This window comes from Prunus mume, linkage group LG8 (assembly GCF_029339155.1).
Source record: "Prunus mume cultivar Tortuosa linkage group LG8, ASM2933915v1, whole genome shotgun sequence".
NCBI lineage: Eukaryota > Viridiplantae > Streptophyta > Magnoliopsida > Rosales > Rosaceae > Prunus > Prunus mume.
In genome coordinates, this window is record NC_142705.1 from 7,226,249 (window position 1) to 7,249,579 (window position 23,331).

General features: G+C 36.2%; 2 protein-coding genes and 2 pseudogenes across 4 annotated transcripts; 1 reads left to right on the forward strand and 3 right to left on the reverse strand.

The window, feature by feature from the left end:
• Window positions 1-3,912: 3,912 nt before the first annotated feature.
• Window positions 3,913-5,959, reverse strand: LOC103340136 (kinesin-like protein KIN-10A pseudogene; annotated as a pseudogene). The gene is made up of 3 exons (XR_514712.2): window positions 5,855-5,959; window positions 5,646-5,756; window positions 3,913-5,545 (listed from the first exon to the last, which is right to left on the reverse strand). The product of XR_514712.2 is annotated as a kinesin-like protein KIN-10A pseudogene (transcript).
• Window positions 5,960-9,169: 3,210 nt separating this feature from the next.
• On the forward strand, window positions 9,170-13,772 carry LOC103340135 (putative WD repeat-containing protein C17D11.16). Of its 2 annotated transcripts, none has more exons than XM_008243511.2 (16): window positions 9,170-9,438; window positions 9,772-9,971; window positions 10,255-10,337; window positions 10,455-10,550; window positions 10,633-10,756; window positions 11,435-11,496; window positions 11,594-11,662; window positions 11,756-11,826; window positions 11,910-12,006; window positions 12,182-12,256; window positions 12,389-12,487; window positions 12,682-12,825; window positions 12,910-12,939; window positions 13,026-13,088; window positions 13,196-13,273; window positions 13,378-13,772. In XM_008243511.2, the coding sequence occupies exons 1-16, from the start codon at window positions 9,320-9,322 to the stop codon at window positions 13,459-13,461; spliced, it is 1,494 nt and encodes a 497-aa protein (XP_008241733.1). In that variant the 5' UTR covers window positions 9,170-9,319; the 3' UTR covers window positions 13,462-13,772. The 2 variants fall into 2 exon arrangements, with proteins under 2 accessions (XP_008241733.1, XP_016651599.1); XM_016796113.2 differs by having other exon boundaries at window positions 9,298-9,438; window positions 9,777-9,971.
• A 1,485-nt stretch (window positions 13,773-15,257) lies between these two features.
• Window positions 15,258-16,504, reverse strand: LOC103340134 (bZIP transcription factor 44 pseudogene; annotated as a pseudogene).
• A 2,235-nt stretch (window positions 16,505-18,739) lies between these two features.
• MPK7 (MAP kinase 7) lies at window positions 18,740-21,801 on the reverse strand. The gene is made up of 3 exons (XM_008243509.3): window positions 21,209-21,801; window positions 20,052-20,484; window positions 18,740-19,728 (listed from the first exon to the last, which is right to left on the reverse strand). Exons 2-3 carry the CDS (start codon window positions 20,472-20,474, stop codon window positions 19,045-19,047), a joined length of 1,107 nt encoding a protein of 368 aa, XP_008241731.1. The 5' UTR covers window positions 20,475-20,484; window positions 21,209-21,801; the 3' UTR covers window positions 18,740-19,044.
• Window positions 21,802-23,331: the final 1,530 nt, after the last annotated feature.

Below are 23,331 nucleotides of genomic sequence, written 5' to 3' on the forward strand. Positions count from 1 at the left end.
TTAATTTTCTCTGCATCAACACGAAGAAAACAAATTGACGATAGAGAAGCGAAATGGCTATCACTGCAATCCTTCCTCTGCGAGTGCATGCTTTGTGTTTGTTTTGAATATATTTGAACAGTATAGCCGCGCGGCTATACTCTTAAAATGTTCGAATATATTAATATTTACAGAGTATAGCCGCGCGGCTATATATTTTTAAATTATAACCGCCTGGCTATACTGTTTAAATACTCAAACCTGACTGCGGCATTGAGATGGCAAATCTGATATTATTAATGAATCTGTAAAGTGCAATTCCTTTCCAATTAATCATCAATGCTTACATGGATAAACGAAGTAGATACAGACGTTAATATTGGCTTGTTAATTTACTCATGCGTTTGCTAAACGCACTTGCGTTTCATATGACATCGTATACGAAAGACTGACTGGCAAGCTGCCCTTGCTGTAATGTCTAACAACAGAGCTAACACAACTTCTTGTAATGGTACTTGTTCAAAAGCTCATGAATGATTCATCTACAGTATATAAACAGCTAAACATGTGATGCTCTCCCATAAAGGCATAGGCCGTAAAGAGACACAATTGATGCTCTCCCATTAACAGTACTAGTAGTGCTGAAAGCTAGCTTGTACATTTCTGCTGCTGAAGCATATCTCCAAGTATTTGAACAAATACATCAATGCAAACCTGCAGTATCATGTAATTAGTGAAACAGCGTTTCAAATAGTTTGGTGATCCGCTTAAAGTTGAACATGACACAATTAATGCAATATAAGACGCCAAATAAGAGATCCTGTCTTGAGTGGAATGGCTACAGCGAAGACATCTTTTTTGGTGTTTTACTTTATAATTATATAGTACTATAGTAGCAAAGCAAGCACGCCAATACATTATGCATGCACCAAAGTTATTAAAGCACTTTCTCATATAGAGGAAACTAGGACACCAACAGCAGCAAGCACCAAGTGACATAGTTTCGTAGATGAACTTATTTTATAAAAAAACCAAATGCATTTGATTTTCTATGTAAAAAAGAATTTAGAAGCTTGTGACTTGGCTTTGTATTTTTCGTCCTGTGAGACAACAGTAAATAGGAGTTCTCTGCCAGGCCTGGTCACAAGATTCACCTATACAATTATCATGTTTCTAGCATGCAGACATCTTTGATTAAATTGAGTTATAAGATAAACTGTGAAAAGGTAAAAACGGAACCCAGAAGATAGAGAATACAAACTTTCCGGAGGGTCTCAGAAACTGCAACAGCCGCCCAAGTGATTATAGATAAATGCCCATGACAGCACTTTCAGAGCAACATTCATTCTAAAAACAATAGCAAAATCCAACAAGTCAGCATTCTAAAAATACTCCCTGATTTGCTTCAATTATATTTAACATTTCTTAGGATGTCTAGAAATAGAAACATATCCCTGGCATGAGACTAGCTTTCTTTCTTTACTGATAGGACCCATAAATTGCCTTCAGCAGGAAAGAGTACCCATAAATTACCTTCTTCGAGGTATAGGCTGGCCGCAAGATGTCAAAATTTTCCTTCTCAAACCCTAAGTCTAACCCGAGCTGTCTCCTCTCTCTCGCTCAGACATAACCCGTGACCTGTCTTCCTTCTTCAATCTTCGTCTCTCTCTCACACACATAGCATCATCATCATCTCATTTTTCTGAGTCAGACTCGCCCAGACACACCCAGACACGCCCAGGCCGCCTAGGGGGCGCCCAGCGCCTAGGTGTCGTCTAGGCCCATTTTTGGAACACTGACTGGCTAAATGAGCAGGCAGTCTGAAACAAAATGCCTTGATAATAATGTTGAAGCCGTAGCTTATCTTGTGAATCTAAAATCATCAAAACATGAGAAATAAAAGAGCCACCATGAAAACCCTCTGGGCGGCTGCCTAGGCCAATTTTTCAAACACTGGCTGGTTAAATGAGAAGGCACTCTGAAACAAAATGCCTTGATAACAATGTTGAAGCCATAGCTTAACATGTGAATCTAAAATCATCAAAACATGAGAAATAAAACAGCCACCATAAAAACCCTCTGGGCAGCCGCCTAGGCGGCCGCCTAGTGCCTAGACGTAGCCTAGGCCGATTTTTCAAACACTGGCTGGTTAAATGAGCAGGCACTCTGAAACAAAACGGCTTGATAACAATGTTGAAGCCGTAGCTTAACAAGTTTGGTCAGCAATGTCCTTCCGCCTAGGCAGATTTTTCGAACACTGCCTGAATTACATCAATGCTTTAACAGTTTATTAGCCATACCTACTTATGCTGTGTTTCTGAGACAGCATGGTGATCGGTGGCTGAAAGACTACCCTATTTAGCCAACCTGGGAGACTTTTGAAGCTTCTCTCTTTTACAGCGGCTCCATGCTGTTTGCAAAACACAAGCTGCCCTTAGTTCCCATTGCTGCAAACCAAAGCTGTTACTGGCGGACCTATTAAGGCTCAAGGAGGTGCAGCTGCACCTCCCCTCGCCGGAAAATCTCTTGCAGCTGCAACTGAGGCTGCCTGAGGCGAAGTTCTTGTGAATAAGATGACCACTGCACCCTGGTTTTCGTTCTGATAATACCAAAATGAAAGGACGCTGTTTTGAATTTGGGGAATGAAATCCTTTTAATGAAACGGTGTGTTTTGTGACTTGAAAACATTTCATTTTAATCTTATCAATGAAATCCTTTATTGAATTCCTATTATATCCCCATGACATTTGATTCAAAGCCTGGTTAGATTTGTGATTGTATCAAAATTTATATATGGCATTACTTTCTTTAGTTGATATTGCCGGATTAGTTTTTTTTATTTTTTTTTGTTTTTTTGCCAACTTCTTTAGTTTAATAATATGTTATTAAGTAATATCTTAGCTTTTTTTAATTACTTTGATTAGTAATATCATAGACCTATACCGGCCAACATTGATAAAAGAAATCTCATCCGGCAAATGTTTGCCAACTTAGGTCTTATCATTCTTAGGGAAGGTTTTTTTTATTTTATTTGAAATTAGTTTCTTTACCTTTTTTCACCAACTATTTTTGTTTAATATATGTAATTAGGTAAGATCTTAGTATTTATTAATTACTTTAATTAATAATTATATTTTAATTATTATTATTTAGTTAATATTTAAATATTTTAATGATTTCATAAATTACTCAAATCTTCGAATATATTTAAGGAAATATGACACTATAAATCCATATTTTTGCTACACATAAATCCATATTTTTTTTTACAAATTTATAAATAAACCCAATCTTAGACATGTATTTATAAAAAAAAAACCCAAGTACTATTTAAACATAGAAACACACCTAAAATCAACCCCAAAGTCAACTTTTTGGGTGTGTTTATAAATGAGTTTTGAGTGTGTGTAATGATGGGTTTTGGGTGTGTTTATAAAGTGTTTTGGGTGTTGCCTCCATTTTGGGTGTTTTAGTGAAACTCTCTATTTTTATTGTTGGTGATATACTATAAACGGCTATTCTATTTTAAAGGTCTAACCGCCTGGCTATACGATTTAAAAAGAATATTCTAAAACGTATAGCCGCTCGGCTATACGCTTCAAAAGTATAAAATAAGTTTCTTTACTTTTGTTTTATGGCAACCTTCTTTAATTTAATTTATGTAATTAAATATATAATTAAATAAAATGTTAGTCTTTTTTAATTACCTTAATTAGTTATTACATTTTAATTATTGTTTCTTTAGTGAATATTTAAATATTTTACTGATTTAATAAATTACTTAATAAATGTAATTAATTATTTACAAATTTATAAATAAACCCAATCCTAGACATGTATTTATAAAAAAATCCAAGCACTATTTAAACATAAAAACACACCCAAAATTCAACTTTTTGGGTGTGTTTATAAATGGGTTTTGAGTGTGTGTAATGATGAGTTTTGGGTGTGTTTATAAAGTGTTTTGGGTATTGGGTTTTTTTATAATTTCAACCTCCATTTTGGGTGTTTTAGTGAAACTCCCTTAATTATTTAAAAGTATAAAATTAGTTTCTTTACTTTTGTTTTTTGGCGATCTTCTTTAATTTAATTTATGTTATTAAGTAAAATCTTAGTCTTTTTTAATTATTTTAATTAGTGGTAGTCTATTTTCCAGAGATTTCAATGGGAGAGGAATTAAAGGGAGCTGACTTGGGCTTTGCATTCCCTTCAGTGTTCTCGCAGGTCAGCAAGGCCTGCATCTTTTACAACCGTAAGTGTTGTAATGAACTTCCCTGGATTCTCTTTTGAAGCCTCCCATTTCACATACACTTCAGTATCTGCATCAGTGAAGGGTTGTAGTTCTCCTTGGAAGCCAATGCCATCTCATCACATACTCGACTTTTGTTCAACTCTTCTGTCAGTTTCTGCTCATTTTCTTATTTAACTGATGCAACAGTAGGTGCTGGAGTTGTCACATGTTGAGAGAGCTCTCTGTAGTTTCCACATAGTGTAAATATGTTGCGGATCCTGACAAGCCTATTATCTGGTCCCCCTTGCCATCTTCTTCCCCTGGATTTCTGGTTGGCCGATTCACAGTTGGTGTATGTTGATAATCCTTAGGTAAAGATGTCAGGGATCCCATATTATAATTACTCTGGAGGCTAGACCCATCAACCATGCACACTCTCTATTCCTGTATAACTTCTTTCTCCACTTCTTCAGCTTCCGCATTTTCCTTAAGTCCTTCCTCTTCTTCCATTTCTTCTTCCTCAAAAACAGTGCTTAGGCATACCGTATCAGCATATTTTGGTTCAAAAGAATCAATGTTTACAGCATTTACAATACTGCTGTCAGATTGATAAGCAACCCCACCTACATATTTCACCTCACGAGCAAAAGGTTCTTGATCACCCATGTCCAAATCCATTGACTCTACCATTCCTCCTGCATCATCACTGGCATAGATCCCTAACAACCTTTTGGCAAACTGGGTTCCATCATGGTCCTTTGTCCCACTCTCCTTACCATTTCCATCACCTGAGCGGCATAACTCAAGCTCAATTTCCTCCAACCGCCGCCTCAGCATTTCAGCTTCCTGCTGCTGCTGCAATATCCTTTCTTCCATTCTCCTCCTCTCCAATTCAACAAACTCATTTGCCATACGCTGGCATTCCTTCAACTTCTTTTCCAACTCACGGTCAGTCACCTTCAAGTTGATTTCTTCCTCCTTTTTCCCAGATCTCGTCCCTTCCATAAGCTCAAGTTTAGCTCTCAGTGCAGCAACCTCTTCTTTCTTCTGTAACTCCCTGTGTGCTTCATTTCGCTCTTTCTCTTTGAGCTTATTTTCCCTTTGCAGTTTAAGGATGAAATCATCCATGGCAGCAATCCTTGATCCTAAAATAGCAGCAGATGAATCTTCAGTCCCAATTTTATCCTTGATTAATAATTATTGTATGAGGACTACAGACAATACATTTTGCTTTTGCACCATATTCAAGGGTGGAGATTGTCTTGTGTATTTCCTCTGGGTCTGGGCTTGCACACAGTACCGCTAAATTTTTTGTTTTACATCTTCGAAAGAATTCTGCACAAAAAGAACATGAGAACTGTCATTCACATACAAGGTTAGAGGGCAGGGCACCATATAATCCCTAGTAACTGACATTAGTGTGAATAAAAGTTACCTGTAGAAGCATGGTCAGTTTGCTGTCTCTGAAAGGCACATGAGAATCACCATTGGCAATGGATTCAACCACTCTTTTGAGAGCTATGTTTCCTTGGTTGATCTTTGCAGTCTGTGAATTCAATATAACCATAATTTTACATTTGTTACAATGACAATGAAAGTGCTGCATACAGTATCAGCATAAATTAAGCACCACCAAGACATTACCTGCATTTTTGCCTCAAATCCAACTTGGCCAGCTTGCTCAATATTTTCAGAGCCAGCCATGTCCACAAGCATCAAGCGTCCTCTTACTGTTCGGACTTCAAAGGATTATCTGTGCAGAAATAGAAAGCAAGTTATATCCAACTAGTGACAAGACCTCTGGAAGAATTGTCATATATTTGAAAGTCCAAGGGAAACCTACCATGCAATGGCTCCGAGAACTTCTTTCATTGCAAAGAGTACTCTTAACAATCCTTCTCTTCTCCACTTTCTAAATCTCTTTGGAAATTTTCCCAGCCTCATTTCCAGAAATGTTGGTTGCATTCTTTGCCTTCTTTCCCATCACTTCAAGCCTAACCTGCAGGTACAAGTATTAGTGCAGAAAAGAGCAGCAAAAGGAATATTCCCCTTAATGATTTATGAGACTAAACCACATCCCTCATACAATATAACCTTTATCATCATCATCACAAGTGATGCTCCCTCAAAAATTGAGAGTCTTGAGATTTTTATAACGAGTTCTCTCTAATTTAAACCAACACAACCAACTCAACCAAATTTACAGAGAGCCAACACAACCAACTCAACCAAACTTACAGGGGCCAACACAACCAAATCTACAAATTCAAGCTTGCGCAGAAAACCCATTTCCATATCAAAACTTACAGTTCTAAACACCAAAAACATTTGACAGAAAACTCATAAATAATTAAGAATTCAGTCAAAGAAAAGAGACCCAGTTAATGTAATCATCTTAGAATTGGAGCCATTCCCTCTAATTTTAGCCTACACAACCATATCCAAATATCCAGACTTGAACAGAAAATCGGCCGCCTGGGCGGGCTAGGCGGGCTAGGCGGCTCCTAAATAGTATAGCCGAACGGCTGTACTCTGTGGTTTTAATTTTTTTTTTAATACAAATTTATAAATAAACCCAATCATAGACATGTATTTATAAAAAAAACCCAATCGCTATTTAAACATATAAACACACTCAAAATCAACCCCAAAGTCAACTTTTTGGGTGTGTTTATAAATGGGTTTTGAGTGTGTGTAATGATGGGTTTTGGGTGTGTTTATATGTTCAAATAGTGCTTGGATTTTTTTTTATAATTTCAACCCCCCATTTTGGGTGTTTTAGTGAAACTCCTTTTTTTTTAAAGTAGACTTGTTTTGACACGTGGCGTCTGGGGGTCCTCCTGTTTTATATTAAAAATCGTATAGCCGACCGGCTATACTCGTTTTTTGAATTCTTTTCCAAACCGTACAGCCGCTCGGCTTTACTATTTCACACGCGGTGCCTCGGGATGTGCAGCATTCTTTTTTTGTGAATCGTATAGCCGTGCGGCTATACCCGTTTATAAAATTTGTTTTAGCTAATAGTATAGCCGGGCGGCTGTAATGTTGTTTTTTAGTCTAATAGTATAGCATATATACGGGCTTATTTGAGGGCTGTATGGATTGTATTTCACTAATCCAAACCATCTATTTTTGTTTTTCTCAATCAAATCCGAAATTGTGAAGCACCTTGTAATAAATTTCCGAGAATGAAGCTAAAAAATAGATGATTTTACATATATATATATACACACATATATATATATGTACATACATATTTTTAAATAATACATTCATGTTCTATACACATCCACATTTAGTGAATAATTAGTATTAAATATTTTAATAAAATCTTAGATATTTGGCTTTGATACCCAAATATTTTAATAAATAGTATAGACTAGCAGCTATAGTCTTTTACATATATAATACATATATATATGTATGTAAATACATATTTTAGAATAATACATTCGTGTTCTATACACGTCTCAAATTTTTTAAAAAGCTAACATACAATAATCGTATTGTACATGTACGTACATATTTGTAATGTTTTATACATGTATTTTTAAAAAATAATTCAGTAAGACACACAAAATTCACATATGATACAAATAATTCTCACATATTATTGAATAAGAATAACATAGGTTACAAAAATTATATTAAAATATTATACAGTGGAAGATTAATATCTACTTTGGATATATTGAACCTAGCAAATTAATATTTATAAGGTACAAACTAATGCAACTAGGAGGGTCCTATTTTATTTTTCATATTTTTATTAAATAGTCTAGCCATTCGGCTATACCGCTTAAATATAATGTATTTAAATAGTGGAGCCTCCGGCTATACTACGATTTTATTTTAAAAAAATTGTATAGCCTGTCGGCTATACTTATTGTTGACACCTAATCGATCGAGGGTCTTCTTTTAAAAGAATAGTACAGCCGCCCGGCTATATGCCGTGTTTTTAATTTTTTAAAAATATACTTGTTTTGACACGTGGCGTTTGGGGGGGGTTCCTGCTTTTTAATATTAAAAAATAGTATAGCCGTACGGCTATACGCAGATTTTTTGAATGCAAGCGTACAGCCGCTCGGCTGTACTATTTGCCTAGGCGCTGTGCAGCAGTTCTGTTTGTTTTAGTGAATAGTATACCCATGCGGCTATACTCGATTTTTTAAATTTGTTTTAGATAGTAGTTCAGCCGCTCGGCTATACCATTTTACACATGGTCGCCTAGGCGCTGTGCAACTGCTCTGTTTTTTTAGTAAATAGACTCGATTTTTTTTCTAATTTGTTTTAGAAAATATTATAGCCAAACGGTTTTATTGGTTTTTTATATATAAAAATTGTCTTTAATAAATAGTATAGACTAACAGCTATAGTCTTTTGCATATATATATGTAAATACGTATTTTTCAATAATACATTCGTGTTCTATACACATCTCACGTTTTCAAAAAAGTAAACGTATAATAGTCGTATTATATATGTACGTACGTATTTCTAATGTTTAATACACATAGTTTTTACAACATTTTCAATAAGACACACAAACCCTAAAAAGACAATAAACTAACAAGCTAAAAAATATAAAAATAAAGCGGACAAAAATATTCTATCAAAATATTTGTTATTTGACGATTTGGGCAAATTGACATGTGAAAAAAAACATTCATACAAAAAAAAATGACACATTATCAATGGAGTGTGTGTTAGATTGGCCTAAGTTTAGGGTGTTAGATTGGCCCAAGTCTTTGGTGTGTTTCCAAGTGGTGTAGGGTTCAAACCTCCATGTGTAAACTTTGGCAAATAAAAAAAATAAAGACGTTAACAGAAGTAGTTGAAAAACAAAACAAAACCCAAACTTAAAAAAAACAAAAAAACAAATGAAGAAAACGTTAGCAAAACTCTAATCTGATTGGGTTTAGGAATATCCCTATAACCAAACAGGTCACAAATTTTATTAAAACCCTATTTTTCACCATCGAGGAGCGGCAACAGAAATACAGTCCTCGTTGCTCCACCGCCAAATTTCATAGCTCCTGAAACCTCCACCTATGTCAAACACAGCAATTTATTAAGCTCAACCAAGTTTTAAAAAACTAAGGAGAGGAAATGATATCAGCAATTTCTTGGGTGCCCAGAGGAGTTTCAAAGCCAGTTCCCTCAGTCGCCGACCCGCCCACCAAAGAGGAAATCGATGAGTTAATCAAAACCGGTGCTTTGGAGAGAAGGTGAAGTTCTCTAATTTTTGTGATCGTTGAGTGCTTTATTGATGCTGAATGACCATTGTCTGTTCTGATAGCTGTTATTGTTCTGAGGCTAAGCTCTGATCTCATTGATTTTTTTTTTTTTTTGTTAAAGACGATCACTTCTTTTGCAACAAATTGTTGGTCTTGTTCTTTATGGGGTTGGTAGTTTCTTTCTTGAAGCAAAAGGAAAAGATTGAATTTTTCATGGAGTATATTTGTCATGTGTTTGCTGTTTGGCAAAGAGGGTTCATGCATTTTGGTGTTGATTTTCGACTTCCTGACTTGTATGGTTGTGGTGGGTGTTGTTTTGTGCAGTGAAGATGGTGAAAGTGAGGACGGTGATGGAGAAATGGATGTTGAAACTCCCAAGAAGGGTGATCAAATCTCCCAAGCATTAGAGGTAGCAAAAGCACTCGGCAAAGCTTCTAAAGTTACAGAGTCAGGGACCAAATTTGATGATATAACCGATGGATTGAGGGAACTTGACATGGAACATTATGATGATGAGGAAGACGGTATTTCTATTTTATCTTTATTTTCTTGAATTCATTTTTGGAGTATAAGGGGGATTATTCACAATGTTGCTTAAGCTGGAGGTGTTGAACTTGAAGCATTGTTGACATGATCAAAGTTTAAGCTATTAGACAAGGTTGAACTTGAAGCATTGTTGAAGTTACAGAGTAGTAATTTGCTTTAAGTTTTAAATGGCTTTATTAGTACTATAGTCTATATGTTTCCTCTCATGAGTGGCAATTAAGATATATAGCTAACAGTGCTTCTTCTTATGTCTAACCTCAGGCATTGACCCGTTTAGTAGTGGGCTTGGAGACCTTTACTACCCTAGTAATGATATGGATCCATATCTCAAGGATAAGGATGATGTAAGTTTTACAACTTAATTATGCCACTGCTTTTGTTCCAGTTTTTGTTGTTCTTTTGTTTTGTGAGGCTAGAAGAGCGATTCGGTTTTTCATTTTCAATTTTTTATTTTATCAAAGGATGAGGAGTCGGAAGACAGTGATGACATGACCATTAACCCGACTGATTCAGTCATAGTCTGCGCCCGCAATGAGGATGATGTCAGCCAGCTTGAGGCATGTAATAGATAGCTGAAACTATTGTTTCATTTCTCTTTGTCGGTTTGTTACTGATAATAATTAAATTATGTATGAGCAGATTTGGCTGTATGTCGAATCAGCAGATGGTGAATCAAATGTTTATGTGCACCATGACGTCATCATTTCATCGTTCCCCCTTTGCACAGCATGGCTTGATTGTCCTCTCAAAGGTGGAGACAAAGGTGCGAATCATGTGATATTATGCATTTTGGTTGAAGTTGCTTGAATTTACAATTGTAATTTATTCTTCTCTTAAGAAAAATGTAATATTTTCTTTTTCTTCTTTTAAATTTCTGTTAATCATTATCCTCTATTTGGTGAATCTGATTATTGTTCATCTTCATTGGTTGTTTTCCTAGATATCAATTACAATTTTGTTAAAATTTAGATTCTTCATCTCGAAATTTCTGTTACCCATTATCTCTCTTTTTGGCAAATTTAAATGGTGATTATCTTATGCATTGTAATTTCTCACTAGACTTCATAGTAATTTGAGATTCAGGGTAATTTTTCATGTGTTTAAACTTGAATCATATGCATTCTCTAGACTTCATAAATTTAAGTAACCAATTTTGTTTTATGAACCTTGTATGGTTTATTGGATCATTTCTGATTTTTATCGATATTTGAGGTCTACTCCATTTCCATTAACATATTGCTTGCTCAAATTCATGTGTATATGGGATATTCCTCTTTTTAGATACCATGTGCTTAGATTTAGGCAATCTTTCAATTAAAGATGCCAGCCACAGCTTGTTCTTTTACAAGTTTATTAAAACGTAGATAAGTTTTCAGTTTCTGCATTGCTTTACCTTTGTATTTAATTGATGGTTAAATTTTTTTATTTTTTATGCTGACAGGGAATTTCATAGCTGTTGGTTTAATGGATGAACCTTCCATTGAGATTTGGGATCTTGACATTGTATGTAGTTTATGCCTTCTACTCTCGTTAGATAGGTTTAAGTAGGAAATTGATGGAGATATTATTGCTTTTTCTAAACATTTTTTCTGTTTTTCAGATTGATGAAGTACAACCATGTGTGGTATTGGGTGGTATTGCTGAGATGAAGAAAAAGAAAGGAAAGAAGGTTTGATGCTTAATTCCTTCGATGCCTGGGTTTGATAATCATGCAATTCTTTGTCACTTCCTTTTACCAAGTCTGCATCTTGCTTTGTGTTAGGCATCAATCAAATACAAAGAAGGCAGTCACAGAGATTCAGTTCTTGGGCTTGCGTGGAATAAGTTCTACAGGTTTGTTAACTCTTTTATAGTTTTGTACTACTTGTTGCTTCAGTGGAAGGTTTATATTCGATGTTGTCTTTTCCCATAAACAGAAATGTACTTGCTAGTGCAAGTGCTGACAAACAAGTTAAGATTTGGGATGTGGCTACCGGAAAATGTACTATTACCATGGAGCATCATACAGACAAGGCAAGAATTTAGACAGAATTGCATTTATATCTTTTATCCCAAAATCATATTTTGGATGGTGTGCTATAGAACAAATGCAATCTTTAGCTCTCTATTTTAAGGATTTCAGCTGACTTTTCCTTGCAATTTTAGCAATTTAACCTCAATTTTAACTTCTTCATACAAATTTTTACAGGTTCAGGCAGTTGCATGGAATCATTTTGCCCATCAAGTTCTTCTTAGTGGTTCTTTTGATCATTCAGTAGTCTTGGTATATTATTTTTACTTGAGTGTTACATTCTTTTCATATATTTGTTTTCCGACAAACTTTAGACATTGTCAAGGAACTTTCTTATTTGAAAATTTCATTGACTGGTGAATTTATAATTGTTACGCATTCCAGAAAGATGGGAGGGCGTCATCACATTCTGGCTATAAATGGACAGTCACAGCTGATGTAGAAAGCTTAGCATGGGATCCACACACTGAGCATTCATTTGTGGTGTGTGCTTTGGTTCTTAAGACAGTCATTTTTCATACTCAATTACGAAGTTCTTTGCTTTTTTTTGGTTGATTCCTTGTATCAACACCTGTGTGTGTGTGTATTATATGTACTTTTAATGTGGATACAGTTACTCTCTGGCTAGATAAGAATTATCATTTATTGATGATCATTCATTTTGTAAATCCATCTAGGTGAGCCTTGAAGACGGCACAGTCAAAGGTTTTGATATTCGGGCTGCCACATCTTCTTCTACTTCTGAGTCTAAACCTAGTTTTACTCTTCATGCACACGACAAAGCTGTTTGTGCAATCTCCTATAACCCCTCAGCACCTAATGTATAGTCCTCTTTCTCTTCACTTTTGGGTACTTTTTATGTTGTTGATTTATGTGTAATCTCACATTTGTGCTTTTCTTTTCAGCTTCTTGCAACTGGATCCACGGACAAAATGGTATTATGTTCTTCCCATTACCTGCTGAGTCTGTATACCAACCAGATTTGGATATCCTAATATTGTTCCACTATTATTTGTTGCAGGTAAAGCTTTGGGATGTGTCAAACAACCAACCCTCATGCATTTCATCCAGGAACCCTAAAGCTGTAAGTGACATATGATTTATATGCTAATGTAATGAGTTATTCTTCTTTTTCTTATTTGTTTATTTTCAATGAGATTGATTGTCGGACTCTCTTCTGAATGTTGTCAGGGAGCTGTGTTTTCTGTTTCGTTCTCGGAAGATAACCCGTTTTTGCTTGCCATAGGAGGCTCAAAAGGGACTCTGGAAGTGAGCCATCTTTCTGTATCTTGTTTATGGGTGGATTTTTGGATATTTGAAAGGCTTTTCTATGGTGGATGATGATTGCTAATTCAATATGGCTGAATTTTCAGGTATGGGATACATCATACGATGCTGCAGTTGCCCAAAGATTTGGGAGTTACATCAAGAAGAGCAGAACCCCACCTGGGTCTTGACCTGGTTAAATTAGAAGATGAATGAGGAATTGTTTTTTCGTTTATTTTTTCTTTTTGCTCTTTAAACCTGAGAGCTTTTCCATTTTCTAGGGAACAAACAAGTGCCTACCTGTAGAGGTCTTGCAGTTTTGAAATCTTTATGACTTGGATACCCTTCACAGCCTTGGAAGTACCTCTACTCGTGTGTAAGCAGAGGTAGTTTTGTTTCCAGTATTAAATTTAATGTTGTGTTAAGGGATGCGATATGCTTGATGACTGAGTGGAAAAGAACAGTTATTCTCTTGTTCAACATGAAAGTCATATAATCTTAAGCTCTGGTCCAGCTAACATTACGATACCGTAAATACTCAAATTATTCAATCCAAACTAGTCCAATCTTCCCACTAGTGTTGTAGTAGGAATTACAATGTAATTAGAGATGCTCTTGAAGCATTTTGCAAAGTGAAATGGCAAATTGCCTTACTAGGTACGGTAATTGTTGTCTCAACTAAGAAAGGAAATCTATTAACCTAAAATATGACATGCTGTTCAAACTTCTTTGTGGCAAATGTAGGTTAAGTTTTTAAGGTTATATTAAAAAGAAGAAAGACTTAAAAAACAAGGCATGTCAAGCCAATAATTGCAATTCCTTTTCCAAGGAAAGATGGCTTTTTATTTCTCTGATCAAAGCCTACCTTTTTTATTTTCTAAAAATAAAAGAAAAAACATGCACTCTAGCTTTCACAAATTATAGTTAAATTTCTATCCCATGTGAGCAATTCTGTCATAATTGGTTGGCCACATGCTTTCATCACCTTCCATGGACATTGAAACTTATCATATGCTTAATTAGCCTTTCTTTTTCAATTGAATTTGTGGGTGAGCAAGTGCCATGCCCAACAACACATACGTAATAGCATGGTTTGACACTTAATTAATCACCTCTATTAGGTCTACGCCTTAACGATATATTTTTAATCTTTTGCATTGAAATCATTTTCCCCATTAAGAACTAGATTTATAAAAAAAACGTGCGTTTTTGTTATTCAAAGGTATTGTAGTCTATGTTCATAGTATACTAGTAAGTGGGGCTCAAAGCCTTAATTTATATTCTTCAGCCTTAATTTATATTCTTCATTGCTTTGAAAAATTTATTGATCAATGTGATCTTATCACTCAGTGGCACAATGGGCACTCTGTTGGATTGCCAACAGAACTAAATGAGCACCTCTTTTCTGACTTCAATTCATGAGCCTCTTTTTCTTCTTCTCTTTTCCTGATAAAACAAAAAAAATGACAGGACATAATATTCCTGCTTGATAAACTCCAAAACGTCACAGGATTTGTCTTCAAACAACATCAGTTTTGCTAACCGGGTCTAAGTCTAGTGGAAAAGTGCATTGATTTGCAGAATAGTGATTTAAGTTTGAACCCCGTGACACGGTATTGTGTGTGAAAGAAAAGTCATAACAGGTAGGACAATAGATGAGTTATTAGTATTTGGTCCTGCGTATAAAAATGAGAAGAGGTTTTATATTAATAATGGTCTGATGACTATGATCTTATAATTAAGTAATGTTCATTATGCTTCCCAACATTGCTTAGAAGAAAGCATCATCCCACCAACAAAGCACCCAAGCAAAGTTTAAATAAAAATATCAAACTTTCAGAGTCCACTAAATTTGTCTAACCATATATGATCCAATCCAACCATGAAATACAAACAAAACAAAAGCAATAAACAATGGGCCAGCAGAGAACCCAATTTAGACTGGAAATGAGCATAATGCAGCTGGAGAAGAAAGGGAAACTATTCATATTCAAACAAAATAGTATTTTATTAAATCAAGTAATTGGCAACCAGAAAGATTGATTGCTTACACAATGCCTACATGTTGAACAGTTGAAACCCATGACCCATCCATCATTATAATAACAAATTTACACATGACATGGGCTTCTAACTTACATCTTGAACCCACTAATTTCTCAAAAACACCACCAGAAAAGCTCACTTAACCCATGATTTGAACAAATTAAGATTATTAACACATAAACATGTCAGCAGAAGCCATAATTGGTTGGTTCAAACAGAGAGTGCTCCATGGATTAAGAAATCCATCACCACCAATAATCTGAGTGTCTTCTTCTTCAGCCTCAAAAAGCCATTTGCTTGAGTTAATGCAGTCTATGATATCATTGAGAGACTGCAGTCTGTTGCTGAGCTCATCCATCTGAGCTCTGAGAACAGAGTTCTCTGCCTCAAGGTTCATGTAGAGTTGGTTGGTCACATTCATGCTTGTGATGATTTGGTGGTTCTCCTTCTTCAGAAGACCAATTTGCGCCGTCAGATCGGTCAGATGTTCCTGTTTGCGCATCCTAGATCTACGTGCCGATTCCCGATTGGATAGCATTCTTTTGCGCTTTCTTTGGTCCATGACCTGATGAAGATCTTCATCAGAGCCTGAGTTCTGAAGCATGCTTGACCCTGAAGAAACCCCACTAGAAGAACCCATGTGGAAAATATGCTTAGCAAAATCAAAAACCAATCTTTTCTTTTACCTAATAAAACTAGAATGATTATTTGAACAACCCAGATGCTAATTTTGAAAACAAAATGAAAAAACCTCAAATAAGCAATATAATTACTTATAAGTTGTGATGCAGAGCTATTTTATGAAGAGATGGTGTTCATGAAAACACATAGAACCAGTAGAGGAAGCAGACAGAGAAGGATTGAACTAGGTGGGTTCTACGCCTGAGAGTGGAATTTACCATAAACCCAGAGAGCAGGATTTCACTAAGTACAGGAGACATCAATTTAGCTCAAACATCAAGAACTGTATCTATATCTATGCATGTTAAGCATTTAAGGAGAAAAAGAAGTGCCCAAAGCTATGAACTTTAAAGCAGACACAGGTTTTCAGAACCAGGGAGATAGCTATGAGAGGAAAACAGAGAGAAGCAGAGGGACAGGGATAGAGATTAGACCAAATTTTAGGGTAGGAAGAAAAGATAAGGAAGAGGAGGTTTTGAAGAGTGGTGGAGGGTTGAATATATAGACCAGAAACGCCCACCATATAGACATAAACTATTAGGAATATTTAAGAACATGTCTCATTGTCTCAATATAAAATTATAAGGAAAAGGTAATGAGAAACACTTGTGTGTAACGGGGATAACACTATTTTGTTATGTCTGATTAATCACACTATGTCACGCTTCATAATTTTTCCACTTAACATAATCTGATTGACTGAGAATAGCAAGACTTTGCTATTTTCTGCCCCCAAGTTGCAGCCTGACTGATATGGTATGTATACTTCAAAATCAATGTGTCAGTCTTTCCTCTGATTTTGTGAGATAAACTGAGCATGAAAAATAAGGGAGATGTACTTTTTGAGGTAAATTTGTAAGTGAAACTGCTCAAAAGGAGCACTATTTCATCTCATCTTGAGAAACTATTGTTATGACAGTAAAAGTTTTATTATGTGGCATTTTCTTTTGAAGGGTAAAAAAAGATCCCAGAAGCATAAGCTTGCTGCAGTAAAGGGCACATGTATGGGTCAGAATTCTGAAAGCTGGTCCCTAAATATTGATCAATAATGAAGGGTTACAGCTTAAAGGACAGGTCCATCCTATAGTCTACCAGAAAAATTTATATGAAATGGGGATAACATTATTTTGCTATTTTTGATCAATCGCGCTATGCTAAATGAAAAAGTTATCATGCGTAATATAGTGTGATTGGTGGAGATAGCAGAAACAATGTTATCCCCGTTACACAAGTGTTTCTCCTAGTCTACACTAGTGCCCATTGGCAAGCAGTTGCAGCTATGTGTTTTAAAAAGACACAAGCAGAAAAAAAAAAAGAAAAAAAAAAAGAAAAAAAGAAGAAGCAAATTGAACCTTTGCTGCTTTGAGATTCAAAATAATTTCTCATGTGTTTCTGCCTTTTTTTTTTTTTTTGCGGTTAGAAGGAGTCCGAAGCCAAGACGAAACAAGAAGAAAAAACTAACAGATCACAGCCCTCTCAAGAGCTGACTCAAAATTATGAAGCCCTAAAAATAATTCATACCCCAAATTAGCAAGGTGGTTAGCAACTCTGATTTGCCCCCTATAAACATGAGAAATCTTGCAACTCCAATCACAATTTAGCAACAACTTGCAATTTTCAATTAGACAAAAAAGGGAGTGGGATTGGTCAAAAACGTTGGTTTGAATTGTATGCATTTTCTAGACTTTATATAAATTTAAGCAACCAATTTGTTTTATGAATTGATTTATTGGATATTTTTTGATGCATTTTTGCTCATCACTTTAACTCAAAGTGTACCATCATCATCATTCTCAACAGTTGACATGTGTTTATGGACATAATCATAGTTCTATAAATACAAAACGAAGAGTTTACTATGGTTATATCAATGAACACATGTCAAGTGATGAGAAAGATGATGAAAATACCCATTGAATTGTGGTGAGTAATTTCCCTCTTTATATCCCATGTGCTTTGATTTAGGCAATCTTTCATTTAAAAATGCCAGCCACAGGCACAGCTGGTTCTTTTTCAAGCGTACTTTTCATATTGAACAGTGAACACAAGCAACCAATGAAATCTGAAGCAACTTTTTTCTGTGCCTTAAAAAAGCACATGGTCTTGCAAGTTGCCCTGGAGGCTTGGACCCAGTTATTCGAAAAGAAGGGAAGGAAGGCAAAAGGAAACCAGGCAAGAGCATTGGGCAGTGGTGGGCTGTTAGTGGGTTTTGGGGGTCAAGAAAAGTTGGGCGCATATCTGGTCTTGGGTCCCAAATTGTGTGCTCTGTTTTCTTTATAGTACTTTTGCAAGTGACATGCTTTTTTAGAGTAGGATATAGGGTGGGTGCTTTCGTAAAAAGCAGCATTCCATTCCGTTCCATGTAGGAGCTTTGATAATAATCTCTTTTTTTGTTGGATCAAATTGGTTAACCGTTAGATTAAATTAGTTAATCTGATCTAATAATAAAGAGATACGGCCTTATTTAAGGGTCTTAAGGCCCTCACCATATAATGACTCTTGAACCATTTGGGCTGGCCCTAGGATAGGCCTTCTTACTTCGGATGGGCATTGAACTCTTAAGCATATGGCCCAAATCATAAAGTGAAAGTACTCAGGAAAGATTGGTATAACTTCCTTTCAGGTAAACCAGACCAGCAAACGTTTCAACATATACAATATGCTTGAGTAAGTGACCCCCATGCATCTACCTATTAAGATTGAGTAGAGAAAATCAAGAAAAGAAAAAAAGAGAGAAGAAAATAACAATAATAAAAATAGACGCATCTTTATTCAATTCCCTTGGTTTTTCTTAGGAAATATCTTACATGCATTATCGATAATACAGAACCATAGTCGTACACTTCAAATAACAAAGCACAATTATATACAGAGTTACAAGACAGTATGTCCCATTCAGAGACCTCAAGCTACCAAACAAGATAATACAAAATCTTGTTAAGATCATTATGACTAACACCACATTTCTCTATTGCATGGTTTTCTATTATAAACCAATTGCACGAAGAAGCATTGTTGAGGAAACTGGAAAGCCTTTTGAAAATTACCTAGGCATTCACAAAAGCAGCTTCTGGGTGGTAGTGAAGCATCTCATGCCACATCATCTCCCTAATCATTGGTTCCGCTAAATTCTCATCTATGTCGAGGTTGATTGGAACCTGGGCAGGAGGATTGCATCTTGGATCATATAACCCTGACATGTAAGGGTGTTGGAGTGCTTCTGTGACAGAGATTCTCTTAGTTGGATCAAACACAAGCATCCTTTGCAACAAGTCTATAGCTAACGGATCAGCTTGGGGGTATAGACGGGAAAAATGTGTTCCCCTAGAATAGGGCAGCGATTTGATGTACTTCCTGGCTTTCGGATTGTCAATGAATGCAAGATCAGGTTCATGCTGGCTACCAAGAACATTGATAATTAGTTTTAGTTGGTTGAGGCATTCAGTTCCAGGGAAGATTGGTTTCCGACCAAGAATCTCAGCAAAGATGCATCCTACGGACCAGACGTCAATGGATGTTCCATAATTGTCGCAGCACAATAGCAGCTCTGGTGCACGATACCAGCGAGTGACAACATACTCTGTCATGAATTGGCCAGTACCTCCACTGGTTCGGGCCAACCCAAAATCACATATTTTTAAGTCACAGTTAGCATTGATGAGCAGGTTTCCAGGCTTCAAGTCCCGGTGAAGGATGTTTGCTGAGTGAAGATACTTGAGCCCTCGAAGCAACTACAATGCAAAGTCAAAATTAGTCACAAGCAGAACAACTACTAGAAGAGATAGATCTAAAAAATTAACTGGAGCTTGGTCTCTAATCACATTTTTTCAAGCTTTGAAATGCACAGAACCCCAAGAGGTTAATTTCTACATAAGAAAATGCAAGAAGCTGCAATGTCTCATTGGTAATATGCGTTCTATTCATTCCCACTCCTATTCCCAAAATCATTTGCATGCACGAATTAAGTTGGCACAAAATTAGCATCAACCAATTAGAATGCCTACTTGAAAGAATTAATGAGGTAAAATAACACTAGTTGAGAGAAAGCTAATACCTGAAATAGAAAGTATTTGCAATGGTCACTGGAAAGTGGTTGAGAGGACTTTATAATTTGATGAAGATCTGTATCCATGAGCTCATAAACAAAATACACATCCTTGAAACTTGTCCTGTGGATAGGCATCATAACATCCTTCAAAGCAATCACATTTTCATGCCGGATATGCCTAAGAAGCTTCAACTCCCTCAGAGTCCTCAATGCATCGATTCGGTTCTCAAACACATTATTGATCTTCTTGATTGCAACTTTCTCATTTGTTACCCTATTGATGGACGAGCACACTATGCCATATGCTCCTCGCCCTATGGGTTTGATCGGAACGTACTTGGTGTCAACCTCAAACAATGTTTGCCACATTGAGTAATAATGCTTCCCCCGTTGCCTAATTCCATCTGGAGGCTCAACTAAAGTTGCCATTTTTTTTCTTCTGCAAATCACCATAAAATGGTCTAAATGAATCAATAACCAGTATAACTTAAAACCACAAATGCTTCTAAGTGACCTTCAGGCAATGAAATATAATAAAAACAACATGAATTACCATATTAACTTACTGGTGAAGCTGGTTGGAAGAACAATTTTGACAAGGAACATAAACAAGTGACAAAAGTTGAAGTGCATGACATGCACTAGATGAAAATAATACAAAACTAGAAGACAATACGTCTTGGTGTATATGCGTGTGTGAAGAAGGAGGCTTTAGAATCGAATCAATCCTTACTTGCCCTTACCACTTCTGGGCTTGGATCTTTTCCGGTCACCCTCTTCCCTGTTTGAGTTATTCTTGTCGCCTTTTTCCTACTTTTTTATAGTTATACAAAAATTTCACTTCCCCTTTAGGCTTTTCTCTTTTTCTTCTTAAAACCCCACTCTGTCCACTCCTAAACCTTATTTTTTTTCTTTTCCTTGTCGACCCAGCAATTCTCAAATCCCATTCACACCAAAAACTCTCCACCTTTTACACTCTATCTGTTTCATGCCTTCAAACTCAAAATTGAACGAAGCTAAGCTAAGAAAGCAAGGTTTTTCCCAACAAGAAGCTCCCAAATTCACTTCCTAATACCCAATTCATGAATTCGCAGCTCAATTCTACGACTTTACACAAAATTGAAGAAGAAGAACAAAAACCCAGAAGAGAGAAAAGGCCTAACCTCAATAATTGGCGAGCAACATTAATCAGAGAGAGATTCTCAGGTCGTGGAGACAAGTGGCATTTAGTTATGCAGATCCCTCCTTTATCTATAAATATATATAGATATAAATGGCTCAAAAGCTCGTAGTGATCAGATCATCACGAGTTATGATTCGTTATCTCGTCGTGATCAGTGAGAGATCTTAGCGACATGCCCCATGGCACGCAAATACTATAGAGAGAGAGAGAGGCTTATGGGTTATATTATATAGAGAAGAAACGAAAGGTTGGTTTTGGGTTTGGGGGAATGGGGCAGAGAAATGAGAATGAGCCAAACCCATGACACGACGGCAAATTTCGGTACAAAAACTGCTCAGAAACGACAGCTCTTCTTAACATCCATCTCTCTTTCGGTCTTCGTTTTCTTGCTTCTTTCATGTGCAATCAACACAACCAAATCATGGAAATTAAAGAAACAAACACGCTCACGCTCAGCGCCAACGCCAACGCAGCCTGCCGACGGCGGCTCCTTGTCAGCTCGGCTTGGTTTGTTTGGCTGACTATTTATCAGTCAATCACTTATCACAAGGAACAGGGAAAGTCTCTCTCACTCATGTATATACCTTTTTTCAACACTTACTTATTTGGAAATTTATGCCTTCAACGGCACAATAATTTTCTAATTTTAAAGTATTATCACCAAAATTTAGTATACAAATTATAGTTGAGAGATCTAAAATATTCATTTTTGGAATATTAATAGTAATTATAGCTTAATTTTTATGAATTGTACATTGATAGTATACAGGGATTTCAAACTTAAAGAGAAGAGAAGAGAAATACCATTAGCACGAGCATAACTAGAGTCAAGTGGCAGTAGGGGTGGGCATCTAAATCGAAATATCGAAATCGTACACTAACCATTCCATACCATATCGATTTCATACCGTTTCATTTGGGATTGGGGATATTCGATCTGCATCTGCAATAGAGTATAGTATGATAAGCGGTATCAAATATTTGGTATCCGTCAATACCGTACCCCACCAAATTATGGTTTTGTGGTTCTATAATTATGGTTTGTCTGTTTTGTGGTCATGTATTTTTACTGAGAACTAAAATGCTAGTAATTGTGTATTGGCTGGTGGGGGAGATTCAAAAGAAAAAAAAATTGGCAATTGTTTATAAGATGTTTGTTTTATGGTTTGTCTATTTTGTAGTTCTATAATTATGCAATTGATTATAAGATGTCTGTTTTATGAACAACATCATCTTTTATGGTTTGTGTGTTTTATGAACTGCTCAAGCGACATTGGACTTAAATTAGGAGTATTGTGACAAATTTTATAGATAAGAACAAGAATCTTTACGTAAAAATAAACCAAGCATGCCACTTATTTTGGTGAATGAATATGTTGAATATTGAATTGGTTCATTTTTTAATTGTTTCATTTTGGTACGAAATGGTATCGATACTAATTTGGCACGATATAGTACGGTACCAACCTTGCAAACGATAATTTCATCTTGTACCATACCGATTTTAATTTACGATGTGTAGCAGTATGAGTTCAATATCTGCGTCATGCCCACCCTAGGTGGCGGTGGCCTTGGCTCCCACCTCTTTTACAACCCTTCTAACACTTGGAAAAAAATAATAATCATAAAGTCATTTGCTATTAAGTTTTAAATTTTGGCTCTCCGAATCTAAAGATCTTTAGATTAACCATTAGGTTAACTAGATGGCTCACACTCTTTTTGTTATTTTATGTGTAACGAAAAAGGAATGATTTAGTGATTTTATAATGCGGATGTATATTACTATGTGTAAAGTTTATGGTGGGTGGGAGCTCTAAGTTAGCCAGCTGGGAATGTAAAGCCTAAAAAACCCTAGGGGTGGCAGTCCAACTTGAAGATACGGCAAGGTTGAAAGTTTGCCTTTGCTTTCCCTACAATTCATTCATTCACTCTCTCTCTCTCGTGTGAATCTTTCAAAGAAACATTCCCATTATATGCTCACTTCTCCTCCCTTAAGCAAGCGGCGCGCCACGTGTAAAGTGGCAGCTGCCCGAGGCCGGTTGCCTTTGCTAGCTTAAGCCTGCTTGGTGGGTGGGGTCCCACTTGAGCTTCATCAAACTCTAT